Source organism: Suncus etruscus, chromosome 17 (genome assembly GCF_024139225.1).
Source record: "Suncus etruscus isolate mSunEtr1 chromosome 17, mSunEtr1.pri.cur, whole genome shotgun sequence".
Classification (NCBI taxonomy): Eukaryota; Metazoa; Chordata; class Mammalia; order Eulipotyphla; family Soricidae; genus Suncus; species Suncus etruscus.
In genome coordinates this window covers 44,934,324-44,948,035 of record NC_064864.1, presented here as the reverse complement: position 1 = coordinate 44,948,035, position 13,712 = coordinate 44,934,324, and the positions used below count along the sequence as shown (strand labels likewise).

At 55.7% G+C, this 13,712-nt stretch overlaps 2 protein-coding genes across 2 annotated transcripts; one reads left to right on the top strand and one right to left on the bottom strand.

The window, feature by feature from the left end:
- Nucleotides 1-1,622: 1,622 nt before the first annotated feature.
- On the bottom strand, nt 1,623-10,158 carry LOC126033427 (uncharacterized). Its single transcript, XM_049790413.1, has 4 exons — nt 9,752-10,158; nt 2,556-2,648; nt 2,241-2,381; nt 1,623-1,778 (listed from the first exon to the last, which is right to left on the bottom strand). Exons 1-4 carry the CDS (start codon nt 10,037-10,039, stop codon nt 1,623-1,625), a joined length of 678 nt encoding a protein of 225 aa, XP_049646370.1. The 5' UTR covers nt 10,040-10,158.
- A 585-nt stretch (nt 10,159-10,743) lies between these two features.
- Nucleotides 10,744-13,389, top strand: LBX1 (ladybird homeobox 1). Its single transcript, XM_049764330.1, has 2 exons — nt 10,744-11,068; nt 11,761-13,389. Exons 1-2 carry the CDS (start codon nt 10,744-10,746, stop codon nt 12,279-12,281), a joined length of 846 nt encoding a protein of 281 aa, XP_049620287.1. The 3' UTR covers nt 12,282-13,389.
- The last annotated feature ends 323 nt before the right edge of the window (nt 13,390-13,712 follow it).

Below are 13,712 nucleotides of genomic sequence, written 5' to 3'. Positions count from 1 at the left end.
ACGTGCAAAGAGAGAGCCTTACCTGCTGTACTATCTTTCTGACCCTAACATAAGTTTATTCTTGTATATGTTCGACAGTCATTTAGGAGACACATGCTCTGTACCCAGCCCTATGTGAAAACTGGAAGAGAATAGTTTTACAAATGAGATCAGGGCTGAAGAGATCCTATAGGGGTCAAGACACTTGCCTTGCCCACCCCAGTTCAAATCCCTGGTACCACATATAGTTCTCTCAGTGCCACTAGGGGTCGCTCCTGAGCACAGAGCCAGAAATAGCTCCTGAGTACCAGCGACCAGGGTCTGCCAAATCCAAAAGCAACAAAAAATTAAATAAAACAACGAGAGCACATTCAATCCCTGCCCTCATAGAGCTGAGCTATTAACTGGACACAAAATACATACAAATAATAACTACTGCAGTGGACCAAGAAGAATCAGCAGTACACACACACACACACACACACACACACACACACACACACACACACACACACACACAAACACACACACCGTTGTTGTCATATGCCATTGGTGCTGGAAAGGGCAGAAGAGGAAGCCCTGAGAACCCACCAAGACACCAAGAGCTCAGACTCACTTGAATTGCCTGGGATTTGTAGGCAAGGCTCCTACTAGGCAGTGGTAATGGGGAAGTGCTGAAGATGGGAATGAAATATGCTGTTTATTCTTTACAACAGCTTTCAAGCTCAACTTACCCACTTACTCCCACATAAGGTAGCTCATTGTTTATACCTCAGCCCTTCCCAAAACAATTCACTGGATCTCTCTGAGCCTCAATTTTGCTTGTCAATTGTTAATTGCCACTCTTGAGGGCCATGCAATACTTGTAGTGCTGAGAGATGAGATAGCATTTAGAGTCCAGGATCAAACTCAGGGCCTTTCACATGCAGAGCATGCGTTTACTGCTGAGCGCCATCCTGGCTGGGCCCTCTCTGAGTCTCATTGGTCTGTGGCAAGCAAGCACAACTGTCCTAGCTACAGGGCGGCCTCCTGCACAAACCAATCCCCAGCGTGAATTTATAAACTCGATCAACTGATCAGCTGGGAGTGAGGGCCCAGAATGTTGACACCCTTTGGACTGGGGTCCAGCTCTGTGGGGTGTGTGTGTGTGCGTGTGTGCGTGCGTGTGTGTGTGTGTGTGTGTGTGTGTGTGTGTGTGTGTGTGTGTCTGTTACTTAGAACCATTTTTGGGCCCTCCTTGTTTCTCTCTGGCCTTCTATTCTGTTCCAACAACTGTTCCCCCCTTTTTTTCCTTCAGTTTTTGGGTCACACCCGGCAGCACTCAGGGGTTACTCCTGGCTCTACGCTCAGAAATCCTGGCAGGCACGGGGGACCATATGGGATGCTGGGATTCAAACCACAATCCTTCTGCATGAAAGGCAAACGCCTTACCTCCATGCTATCTCTCCAGCCCCAAACCCTTTTTAAAACTGTCTCTTCAGCTCTCCCCAAGAAAGTGCCCCGAAGTAAAAATCTTCATTGGTACAAACCAAGGCTCAAATGGGGTCAGAAAAGGATGAGAGCTGAACTCGGTCTGCCGAGTGGGTCACTTCTCCCAAAAGGGACCGGTGGGGTGTCCGAGAGAAAGTTAGGGAGGGTGCCGGCTAAGATGTGGAGGGGGCGCGGGACTCCCGCAGGCCTGGGCGGGCTGTCCCGTCGGGGGCTGCTCTTCCCACCAGCAGCCAGCAGCAGGCGCTTTGGTGGCGGCGCCCTCCGTACTGGAGCATTAACTTAAGAACAGCTCGCTCTAATATCCCTGGCTGTGTGGAAACAGCGTTTTATTAAATGCTTCATACAGATTTGGTATAATAAAGATGAATATATTATATCCTCTGCCTCCCCCAGAGTGAGACAATAATAAGAGAGGGAAAAAACAATAAAGGGAAACATAAATACAATATAATGGGACTTGTGTCGAGGGACGCGTGGCCTGTCGGGGCTGCCACGGGGCGACCTCGTGACGGGAGTTCAGGACCGGGTCGAGGGGAGCCGGCTCCAATCCCTCCCTCCCCGGGCAGGGGTCCTGATTTCTAGCCCATCCCCCTCTGCATAGGAGACCCTACTTACATCGAGGAGACCCTAGGAAAAGTGGGTGCCTTGTGCAGTCATCCGCTGCCCAAGCGCTCCCCCCCAAATCCAGTATTAGGGCACCTGGCTCCGCACCCCAGGAAGGAGGAAAATCTGGACGGTGGAGGAGCTCTGGCTCCCGGAGCTCTTGGGACTGGGACGTTGGGGGTCCAGGGGTGACCCCGAGTATCCCAACTTGGAGCTTTTCGCCCACACACCCCCACGCCCCCGACGGCCCGATGTCCCTCTTCGGGTCTCATTTCCATCCAGCTCTGGGAACCGCCCAAATCGTTTACCTGAAAATCAGAATTTCGAAGCTCGCCTGGCAGGAGGCAAAGGGAGTGCCGAGGAGAGGTCGGGGGGCCAAGGAGAGATAAGCGAAATCCTGCCCTAACCCAGCAAAGGCCCAGGGTGGAGTGGGGACAAAGCAAGATAAGCATGTCCCAGTTGGATCCAGGTTCAAATCCCACCTGTGCCGCAGACTCGCCGACCATCTTTATCTCAATTTCCCCCTCGATCCAACGGTGATGCGGAGAGGACTGGAGAGTGGAGAGCGCTGACCCCTGCAACGAGGAGAAGGAGAGAGCTCAGCTACCAGAAGTTTCCTTGGCTCTGGTAGGGGGGCCTGTGGTAGCGAGAACCCCAGAATTCCGACTCCACTTTCACTCCCAAAGCAGCCAGCTCTGTCCTGCAAAAGAAGCAAAGACCTGTCTCCCTCTGTCTCCTTCCCCGTGTCCACTGGGGCTCGGACAGGCGAAAGACTTACCCAGAGCCTGTCTGAGCTTTGGCCCTGGCCACAGAGAGGAAGCCACTGGAAACAGCACATCTAGGCTTAGGAGACCCACAGGGCCCACCACAGCACCAGGTGGAGAAAACGAATGAGAAAGAAATGCGGGGTGGAAATAGAGCAGGAGGCTTCCAATAAAGGGGTATGAGGCAGAGAGGTGACCCCATCGGTCCCCAGGCTTCTGCCAGCCTATCTTGGTATGTGGGGCTTGTCCACCTGCCCCTGGCCAGGGGCTTCAGGGGAGGGATGCTGCCCTGGAGACCGGGAGACCGTGGGTCCATCTAGGGGAAGAGAGTAGTGAAAAAGAATTAGGGGTTTTGGGGTGAGACCAAAGAACACCCTCAGATTAGACTGAGGAATACCCCCAAACTCCCATGGACTGGCAGGAGCAGAAGAGTCCCAGGAAGCTGCTCCACAGAAACAGAATTAGACTCCAGGCTGTTGCTCTGAGGCTTGCTCCAAGTCCAACAGCCTAGGGCTTCTTTCTGGGTAACAGGGTGGGGTGAAATGTGGTGGGAACTGAATCCCCTGTTCAGGCAGGAGTGGAAGCGCTGGAAACTGGGGATCTGGTACAGATTTGGGGCCCCGTGGCTTCCCTGCACTTTCACTGCAAAGGAAGTCACCTGAGAGGTCATCCTCCATTTGAGAAACAGAGCTCAACTCAGAACTCAGCCTTCGACTCCAGCCCATTCTCTGAGCTCCAAGTCCGCAGCTTGGTTCCCAGGGCAGGGCTGCCCCACTGTTCTAGACTTGTCAGCTGGTCAGTCTTTTTCAACCTGAGGTCCTAAGTGCTAAGCTGGGACAGCCTAGTCCAGTGGGTAGTCAAAGAGTGGGCCAAGGGGATGGGATCCCTGGGGTTCCCCATTCCTGCTTGCACCCCATTCTCAGACCCTAGCGGCAGAGGATTATCTCTTTGGCTTTCATCTTGAGCATCTCAGTGATATCTCCTTCCCCCAATGGGACTGGGGGGGAGGGCTGGCACACGGGTGTTGGCACTAATGTGGTGAGCCCCAGCCCATGGGCTGTTGAATTATTCACCACTGTGGGTTTATTGTGAGAAGCCTGACTCAGGCCTTTCCCGCTCCTGCTTCTCAGGCAGCCCATAGTCTCCCCACAATTTCTAAGCCCCCACCTTGCCCACCTCACCCTATGAGGATAGCATGACAGAGCTTGGGGGACTTTCCAGGCACCACTAGAGGCGGGAACAACAGGGACTGGAGACACTTAGCTCCTCCCCTACATCCAGCTCCAAAGATTCCTCCAACTTGGATGGACCAACTGGCACTAAGAGTTTCACCCAATACAAAAACTCAGAGGGAGAAAGTATGGGGTACTCAGGCCCCCCCCATTGGCACTTTAAAAAATTCTGGGTAGGGGCTACTCCCAGCTCAGTGCTCAAGAAGGACCACCTTCAGTTCTTCAGAAGACCACAGGGTGCCAGGGCTGACCCTGGGATCCCAGAGGCAAAACCTTGCTCCAAATATGTTGTACCTAAAATAGGATGGGACTCCATCCTGTGACACACACAGATATAGAAAGGGGAGGTGGAGACAGAGTGGGAGGGAGATGGAGAAGAAAGGAGGGAGAGAGAGAGCAAACCCTATTCCTGCCTAGACACTATCACCACAGCCCAGACTAGAACCAGGATTTCCCTTCTCTGGGGGAGTTATTCATGAGTGAGGTCTTTGCACTCCTGTGTGAGCTATGAGCTCGCTCTCTCTCTCTCTCTCTCTCTCTCTCTCTCTCTCTCTCTCTCTCTCCCCTTCTCTCTCTCTCTCTCCTTCTCTCTCTCTCCTCACTCACTTTCCCTCTTTCTCATCTTTCTCCCATCCCTCTCCCATCTCTCTTTCTCTTTCTCTCACACACACCCTCACACCATCAGGTCACATCTAGCTGGTTTATGTGCAGGGCTTACTCCTGGCTCTGCTGAACTCAGGAATTGCTCCTGCATAGGCTTGAGGACCATATGGGGTGCCAGCAATCAAGCCCTGGTTGGTTGCATGCAAGGCAAGTGCCCTATCCTATCCGCTATGGCTCAGAGACCCTGTCCTCTGTTCCTGGCTCTAGGAGGTGATTCCAAAGTTGGGGGATGGGGTTTGGGCAGGGTGGAACCATAGTTGAGAAACACAGGGGACATGAATGGGGCAGAGAAATGTCCCCAAATGGGGCCAGAGATATAGCATGGAGATAAGGCATTTGCCTTGCATGCAGAAGGATGGTAGTTCAAATTCTGGCATCCCATATGGTCCTTCAAGCTATTTCTGAGCATAGAGCCAGGAGTAACCCCTGAGCGTTGCTGGGTGTGACCCAAAAACAAAAAACAACAACAACAAAAAAAAAAGTCCCTAAATGAGTTGTACCATAAAAACAGAGCAATAGATGTCATGAAGGAAAGAGATGAAAGTCAAATTTTGTGACCAGAAATGAAGTTCTGCAGCTGGCAGCCCGTGATCAGCCAGCCCTAAGCATCTCCAGGCACTGGTTAGTTGCCTCCTCTCCTGACTGCCTCATTCTTGTTTTATATATGCCCCCACACTTCCAAAGGATTGTCATTCCTTACCTAAGGGCCTGGAAGAGGTCAGGGTTCATAGAGTGGGGCCACATTGTCACCTGCTCTGAAGGAAACCAGGGAAACCTTCAGGGCAGGATCCTAAGGAAGGCACCAGCTCAGAACCGCAGCTTCTCTCCAGCACAGAAAGGTTTGAGAGAGGGGCTCATTCGTTCCCCTTCCCTACTGCCCTTTTTCTGCCAAAATCTTTTCCAAATTTCCAATCACTGTGGGACACCAGTAACCCAGGGGTGGGAAGAATGTACCCACTTGGACTCTCACACAATTTTATCCTTGGTTTCTGAGGTCTGTAGAGCCTCTGAAGTCCCTTCAAAGTGTCCTGGGGAGTCTCTGACTAAGAACCCCATAATTAAAAAAAAAGAACCCCATAATTCAGCATTGAAAACAGAAATAGGGGGGCCGGGCGGTGGCGCTGGAGGTAAGGTGCCTGCCTTTCCTGTGCTAGCCTAGGACGGACCGCGGTTCGATCCCCCGGCCTCCCATATGGTCCCCCAAGAAGCCAGGAGCAACTTCTGAGCGCATAGCCAGGAGTAACCCCTGAGCGTCACAGGGTGTGGCCCAAAAACCAAAAATAAATAAATAAATAAAATAAAAAAAAAAGAAAACAGAAATAGGCTGTGTGACACTGAATGGGTGACTTAACTTCTCTGGGTCTCATTTTCCTTACAAGTCAAATCTGAGTAATAGCAGTAGCTACCTCTGCTTGGGTAAGAGAGAAATGAAATGAATACAACTCTGAGCCTGAAGCCAGGCACTGGAGAAGGGGGGCAGCAGTGTTTATTGTCATGGTTATTGTCCTTAGTGTTAGCACAAAAGCTGGCCTGGGGCAGAATAGAAAAACCAAGTGGGCAGTCCTGGCTCAGCCCCGGGTGGCATGAGGCCATCTATCGAGTGTATTTCAGAAGCATAAGAAATGCTCTGAATTCCACCAGGAGTGTCAGAGGAATTGGTCTGGTGGGGGGTGATCTTTATTGGTGGTCAAGTCAACTCATTTCAAGTGGTGTCACAACCCAGCCTGCGGGCCAGCATCAGAATTTACACAAATAATCTGGAAATAAATGCAACTATCTAGACAATCTGGATTAAAACTGATGGAGTCTTTGGTGATCTCATGGAATTATTCTCCTGTGCTAAGGAATAAGTCACTGGGCTATGGTCTAAGGGTCCCCCTTTTCTTTAACATTTATGCAATGCTCAATGTTTCTCTTTTTGGAATACTCACTAAACAAGAAGAACAAACACAGATTTTTAGCAGAACAATCCCTTCCCAGCCCACCAGAGATGGAAAGATGCCAGAGTCTTGTGGTCTAGGAAGTTATGTAGGAATGGGGTAGGGTCCAGAGAGGGGAGATGGGACTCTTTAGATAGCATTTCCTCTGCAAGGCAAATGCCAGAGATCAGAAGCTTCTGGCTCCAGTGGAGAATGGGAGACCTCAGAGGGTCTTTCTGACCTAGTTTGGGGTGCTTGAAAGGCGGTGGGGAGAAAAGTTAGATGTTGGACAGGGATAGAGAAATCTTGTCACTTACACCCCCCATAATCCCTGAATTACTCTCCTTCCCAATTCTCGCGGGCTTCAAAACTTTTATATGTGGGTAAGGGGCCATCCAAGACCAAAGCTTTCTCTATCCACAACATACAAGCATTTTTATTTCTTGTGTCACAAAAATGTATCCAGCCAGCTAGGAAAGTGACTCATCAGTAGAGCATACGTTTGTTTTGCATGTGTGAGGACCTGGGTTAAGCCCACAGAACCATACACATTACACACAAAGATTCATCCAACCAATAAACACCAGGTTTAACCCCCATCCACCTGAGCTATATAGTACTGGATGGTGGAGACCCCAATCCAGGTCCCTGGCCCCACAATCTAGCAGTTTGATGGGAGCAGGACACAGGGGGACCACAAGCCCAGAGTACTCTCTTCGTCCCTAGTGCTGCAGCTGACCACAGCACCCTGAGTCTGGTGAGTGCCAGTGAGGCTTATATTTGAAGCTGACCTCACAGAGATGAGCCGCTAAGACAGAGGTGAGGGGACTCTAAACAACCAAATAGACCAGTGGCACCACATGCCCCCTACAGCCTCCTCTGTGCCAGTGGAGCTGTTTGGTTGAGAGTTCAACCAATTAGGCTGGGGGAAAAAAAGCTGAGCCATGAATTGGGTAGCAGATAGTGGCCAGGAATGGAAAGAAAGTGGATGGAAGAGGCACAGCACAGCACAGATGTCAGAGGAATGCCCTGTCCACTTTGATATAATGGGACTAAAGGCAAAGTGCCAGGAAATATGGTCCAACAGAGAAATTGTGTGCTACCTTTCATTTACCTTAGTCACCATCCTGACACCTCTCAGTAACCCTGAATTCTGCTGGTCCTGGGGGACTAGGACATGAGGGTTCTTAAGAAACCTCAGTTATGGAGACAAGAGCAGATGGGACAGGCAGGGGAGTGGGCAGTCTTTCTCTCAATGGAACCCTAGAGAATCTAGTTCCGGATCTGAGATACTTTCTCTGTGGCTTACTGGAGGCTCTGGGTCAGAGCATTTGGAAGTATGTTCAGAAGACCAGAGGTAAAAGTGGGATGAGGAGGACTGGGAGAAGGAGAGAGAGAGAGAGAGAGAGAGAGAGAGAGAGAGAGAGAGAGAGAGAGAGAGAGAGAGAGAGAGAGAGAGAGAGAGAGAGAGAGAGAAGACTTGGTCCCTCTTGCATGCCCGGGTCAGAATGATCCAGCCTCCCTGGTGGCCTCTCCTTCCACTCTCTGGGCTCTGATCATAAGGTGAGGACCCAGCACCCCCTCTCTCCCCGAGGTTTCCCAAAGAGCACTGGTGCATCAGAGACAGCAGGGCTAGAGAGAGCTCCAGCTCTGGGGGACTGAGAATTAATTCCCCTTCTCACCACCCCTGCCTTTAAGCACCTGTCCCTCCTTTCTTCAACTCAGGACAAAGGTGAGCAGCTCTTCCCACACAAGCAGCCCTGGGACAGACTGAACAAGAACAAGAACACCTTCTCCCAGCGCTGTGCCTTTCACTCCAGTCTGGAACCAAACAAATAGCTGGAGGAAAGAAAGAAATGGTCTCCGAGCACAGTGGACCGTGTAGTGGGGGCTCCGGAAGAAGGGGTCCTGCCCCAGTGCTAACTGGCCATGGACCCTCTCTGGTCAGCTGTCCCAGAGTCCTCTTGCCCCCGCACAGCTTCCCGACCCTCCTTCCCTAGAGCAGACTGGGCTGCCCGGCCCCACTGCCAGCCCAGGAGTTTACAAACAAAGCCAGGGACGCGCTGGGGCGGGCTAGGGAAAGCAGTCGTTCCTCCCTCACCTCCTGTCTTCTTCCTCCCCTCCTTTCTTTCGGGCTAGAAGCTGATTATGGTGGGGGGCCAGTGACCCCACACAAACCCGAGGAGGGAAGAAAAAAGAGCCTGGGGTCACAGCACCCCGCCGTGCCTCTGCGGGGGATGAAGGCTGTTCAATCAGCCTAAATACGCACCGACCCACCTCTCTCTACGCGAATATACCCCCGGACAGCCGCCACAAACACGCATATTCAGAAACATAATTACATCCAAATACAGACGCTCTTAAACGGTCGCCTGAGAGACAAGAGTCCGGGTCGCAGGGTTGGTTCCCAGCCCCTCTGATTACTCGAACCCCGGCCTCCCCGTGGGTCCCTGAGAGCTCAGCTCCAACCTTCGCCCGGCCCCCTCTGGGCCCCCCGCCCCGCATCCGGAACAGCTGGAGTCGGCCGGCCCGTGGCGCACTCTAGCCGGGCGCTGGGCTGGGCGGGGCCGGCAGCGGGGCCCCGGCCGGGGCCGGGCAGAGCGCAGCGGGGAGGCCCGGAGCCGGCCCCGTTAGCCCCGGCCCCCGGCCCAGCTGCCCCGTCCTACGCGGGTCACCAAGGGGCTGCGGCCCGAGGAAAGAGTGTGCGAGCTGGTCGGAAGAGGTAAGGCTGCAGCTACAGTACAGACTTGGGCCAGGGGAGAGGCGCCTCGAGCCATCCCCAACTCCCCGCTCCGCCTCTCTGGGGTGGGGAGACTGAGTCTCTGGCTGGCCCCCTCCCCCAACCCCTAGGGTCCTCCACCCCTGCCCCAGTCGCCTCGCCCTGGGCTGCCACCCGCTCAGATCTCCAGTGGGCCAGCCGGGGGTGGGGGGCTCAGATCCCTCAGCCCAGACGCATGGCCCAAGCTCGGAGGTGTGTGCTTGGGAGCTGGGGATGTTGAGGAGTAAGTGGGTCTAAGGTAGGGACGCGGGCTCGCTGATCTCCGCTCCGTAAAGTGGGTGCCGGGCGGTGGCGGGGCCCACCCAAGGCTCCGGGTCTTACCTGGCCCGCGCGGCGGCCGTTTCGTTTCCCTCCCGGGCTTGGGCTCTCGTCGCCCTGTCTTGGGCGCCAAATCCCGGGTCGGAGAACCCGAGACCCCCCCTGGCCGACGCTCCCTTCGCAGCCAGGCCGGCGGGAGGCGGGTGCGCCCGGAGCGCAGCTCCTAGTTTGGGGTGGGGGCGGCGGCGGCTTTTCAGTCGCCGGAGGTTCGGGTGCAATAAAGGCGCCGCTAATGTCATTTACAAACAGCTCGGGCCGAGCGCGGCGCGGCGCCCGCACTGACAGGCGCATTAGGCAGGCTAATTCCAGCCGGCTCCTCCTACCCCCGGCCCGCTAATTAATGAGCTTCCCAACTTAGAGCCGCCTGCATTGGACAGACAGAGAGTGAAAGAGAGGGCGAGGGAGAGGGAGAGAAGGAGAGGGACGGGGGGGAGCAGAGAAGAGAGAAGAGAGAGGGAGGAAAGAGAGAGAGAGAGAGAACAGAGAAAGAAGAGAGAGGGGCAAAGGAGAAAGAAGTGCCGCTGCAGATAATTGATTACTCCTCGATCAAGGCGAACTTGTTAGCAATAGTCAATTGCCCCATCTCTCCGCCTCCCCTCGCAGTCCGGGATCGGCGCCTTCTCCTCGGCTCTCCCAACTGCCGCCGCCAGCACCCTGGGCCAGGAGCCGCCGCCGAGCCACCTGACACCTTTAAATAGCACCGGGGCTGGCGAAACTGGAGCCCCGCGCGGCGCGCCCCGGCTCGGGCCCCGGATTGCTGGAAGCCGGGGTGTCGGCGGCGCCCGCGTCAGCTCCCTCCTCCCGGGGCCCCGTGCGGCTCAGCGGCTTGCCGCCGCCGCTGCGCTAATCGGCCCGTTCGCGGCCCGCGCGCCCGGCCCGGCGCGGCCTCCTTCCTACGCGCCGCCGCCCACCCGAGCTGCCCGGCGCCCGAGCTGCCCGCGGGCTGGGTCCCCGCGGCCCGAGCCGCCCCGGCCGGGCCCCCCAACGAGGCCGAGATGACTTCGAAAGAGGACGGCAAGGCGGCGCCGGGGGAGGAGCGGCGGCGCAGCCCGCTGGACCACCTGCCGCCGCCCGCCAACTCCAACAAGCCGCTGACACCGTTCAGCATCGAGGACATCCTCAACAAGCCGTCGGTGCGGAGAAGTTACTCGCTGTGCGGGGCGGCGCACCTGCTGGCGGCCGCGGACAAGCACGCGTCGGGCGGCTTGCCCCTGGCAGGCCGGGCGCTGCTCTCGCAGACCTCGCCACTGTGTGCTCTGGAGGAGCTCGCCAGCAAGACCTTTAAGGGGCTGGAGGTCAGCGTCCTGCAGGCGGCCGAAGGTAGGCGCCGCCGCTGACTCTCCCACCCCCGCACCCAGTACCCCGCTCCTGGCGTCCCCAGCTTCCTGCCCTGCGCCTCTGCCCGCCTCCTCCTCCACCGCGCTGGCAGGCAGGGCCCGCTAGCCTGAGCCACTGCGTTGCCGCGCGGAAGCAAAGCTAGGTGGGACAGGACTCAAACCCTATTTCCTAGGGACCTCTGGATAGGTCAGATTCAAGTGACCTGGGGAGGTGACAGGGACCCAAGCTCTCCCGCCGCCTGCATGCTCTGCACGGTTTCTCCCCGCTCCTAGCGGTCTGGGGAGGCTCCCCTCCCAGTTCCCAGGGGTTAAGGATGGGCGAGCCTTTTGCCGGGACTTTGGGGCTGGAATATTTGGGAAGGTGTATATAAAACCCAAAATCCACCACACAGCGGGTGTGTCTCTGTCTGGCCCCTGCGTGCTCTGGCAATATCACGTCTTTCGAACCAACTCGTAGGTGGGGAACAGAGACCCAAATAAAATTTCTTAGAGTCTGGGAAAGGGTGTTACAGAAGTGGAAGGCCGAACCCCCGGCCTGAAGGGTCAAATCAGAACGGAGGAGGGAAAGGAAGGCGGCAGACAGCCGGCAGGCCTGTGGGCCTGGGTGGGGTGATCGAGAGCCTGGGTGGGGTCTTGTTTCCCCTAGCACAAGCCTATACTATGGTTTCCTCATAGGCCGCGACGGAATGACCATCTTCGGGCAGCGGCAGACCCCTAAGAAGCGGCGAAAGTCGCGCACGGCGTTCACCAATCACCAGATCTACGAGTTGGAAAAGCGCTTCCTCTACCAGAAGTACCTGTCCCCGGCCGATCGCGACCAAATCGCGCAGCAGCTGGGCCTCACCAACGCTCAGGTCATCACCTGGTTCCAGAACCGGCGCGCCAAGCTCAAGCGGGACCTGGAGGAGATGAAGGCCGATGTGGAGTCCGCCAAGAAACTGGGCCCCAGCGGGCAGATGGACATCGTAGCGCTGGCTGAACTCGAGCAGAACTCGGAGGCCGCGGGCGGCGGGGGCGGTGGCTGTGGCAGAGCCAAGTCAAGGCCTGGCTCTCCGGCGCTCCCTCCAGGCGCTCCGCAGGCCCCGGGCGCCGGGCCCCTGCAGCTCTCGCCCGCCTCCCCGCTCACAGACCAGCCGGTCAGCAGCCAGGACTGCTCAGAGGACGAGGAAGACGAAGAGATTGACGTGGACGATTGAGAGGCGCCCGGGCTCTGTTGCCGCCCCGGGCCACCCCGGGCCCCTTAGCACGCCTTGCCGCCTCCGGGACCGGACCGCCGAGGGGAGCTGGGACCTCCTCTGCAACTGCCGCCTCGCTCCTGCCCAGGCCCGGCCCGGACTGGTTCCCAGTCGCCGCCTCTCCCCACTCTAAGCAATAAACCCGGGCTGGCCGGCCGGGCCGGCCGCCGCACTCGGCCTCCGCCGCCCCGCGAGCCCGGCCGAGCAATTGTGTTCGGCTTCTGTATAAATATTTAAACCTTATATAGCGGGTTCTTTCCACCGCAGCCTGATCTTTTTCTTTTCTTTTCTTTTTTAAAATCTCGGAGATCTCCATGTTTCCCAAGCTCTCAGGCTGCCAGGTTCGCTGAGGGCGAGGCAGAATCGAGGATAGCGAATAGAAGAACCCCGCGGTCTGGAGGAGGGGGCCACCCCAACCGTTTTCGATTTTTTTTTTTTTTTTTGGAAAATTTTCTCTGCATGTGGCGAATGCACCGGCCCTCTCCCTCCGCACCTTCCCAGGCCTATTGCAGCTCACTTTTTTCTTTCCTTTCTTATTTTTCTCCCCCTGTGTGGGAAGGGGTTGAGGGGGGGGGCAGCCTGCCCTGACTTGCAAGTTTCAAACCCATCTTTTTCTTTCCCCTCTGGAGAGAAGTCTCTTCCTGCTACCACCTCTGCACCCCACCCATACTCACTTATTGCTCTTTTTAAGAGTCCTCCCCAATCTTTCTTGGTTTCCTCGGACTGATTGCTGAGGTCCAGATCTTAGCGATAAAGCAGGGGAAATCCAGCCAACCAACGGCAACGGAACCCAAAGCCCTAGAATTATTTTTTACTCTTTATAGAAAATTTTTGCATGTGACAGAGACTGAGAGGCCACCATACGCCCTCACCCACCTCCTCTGTGGCCCTGGGTCTGTCTTGCAGTCTCCAATGCCCTGCTCCTTGCTGGATTTGGCCAGATGAGGGTGTTTGGATGTGGGTGGGTCCCCATGCCCTTTTCCGGTTCATACCCTGCCCTCTCTCTCCTTCCTGGACTGTACCCAAGGCCCCTTTCTCCGATAAATAAAGTCTTTGCCATTTTACTAGAGCCGGCGCTGACCGTGTCTGAATGAGTGAGCCAGATTGTGGGAAATCCAAGGCAGGCTGGTTGTTTCCTTGCTACTGTCCCCCTTAGCCCAGGCCTTAGAGATTTGGAGATGTTTCGTGAGAATGAGGATGAGGGGGGAGTTTCTTACTAACAAACTCACAGAGCCACGAAAAGGAGGGCAGTGGGGGTGCAAAGAAGCGGGACTTCGCCAGGTCCGGGTTAGGTCCTCGTTAAAAAGTGGGGCTTGCTATATGCTGCTGCATACTTGAGTGTAAGGGAAGCGAGAGTGCAACATTAATTTGTGTTTGGGCACAGGGTAGGTA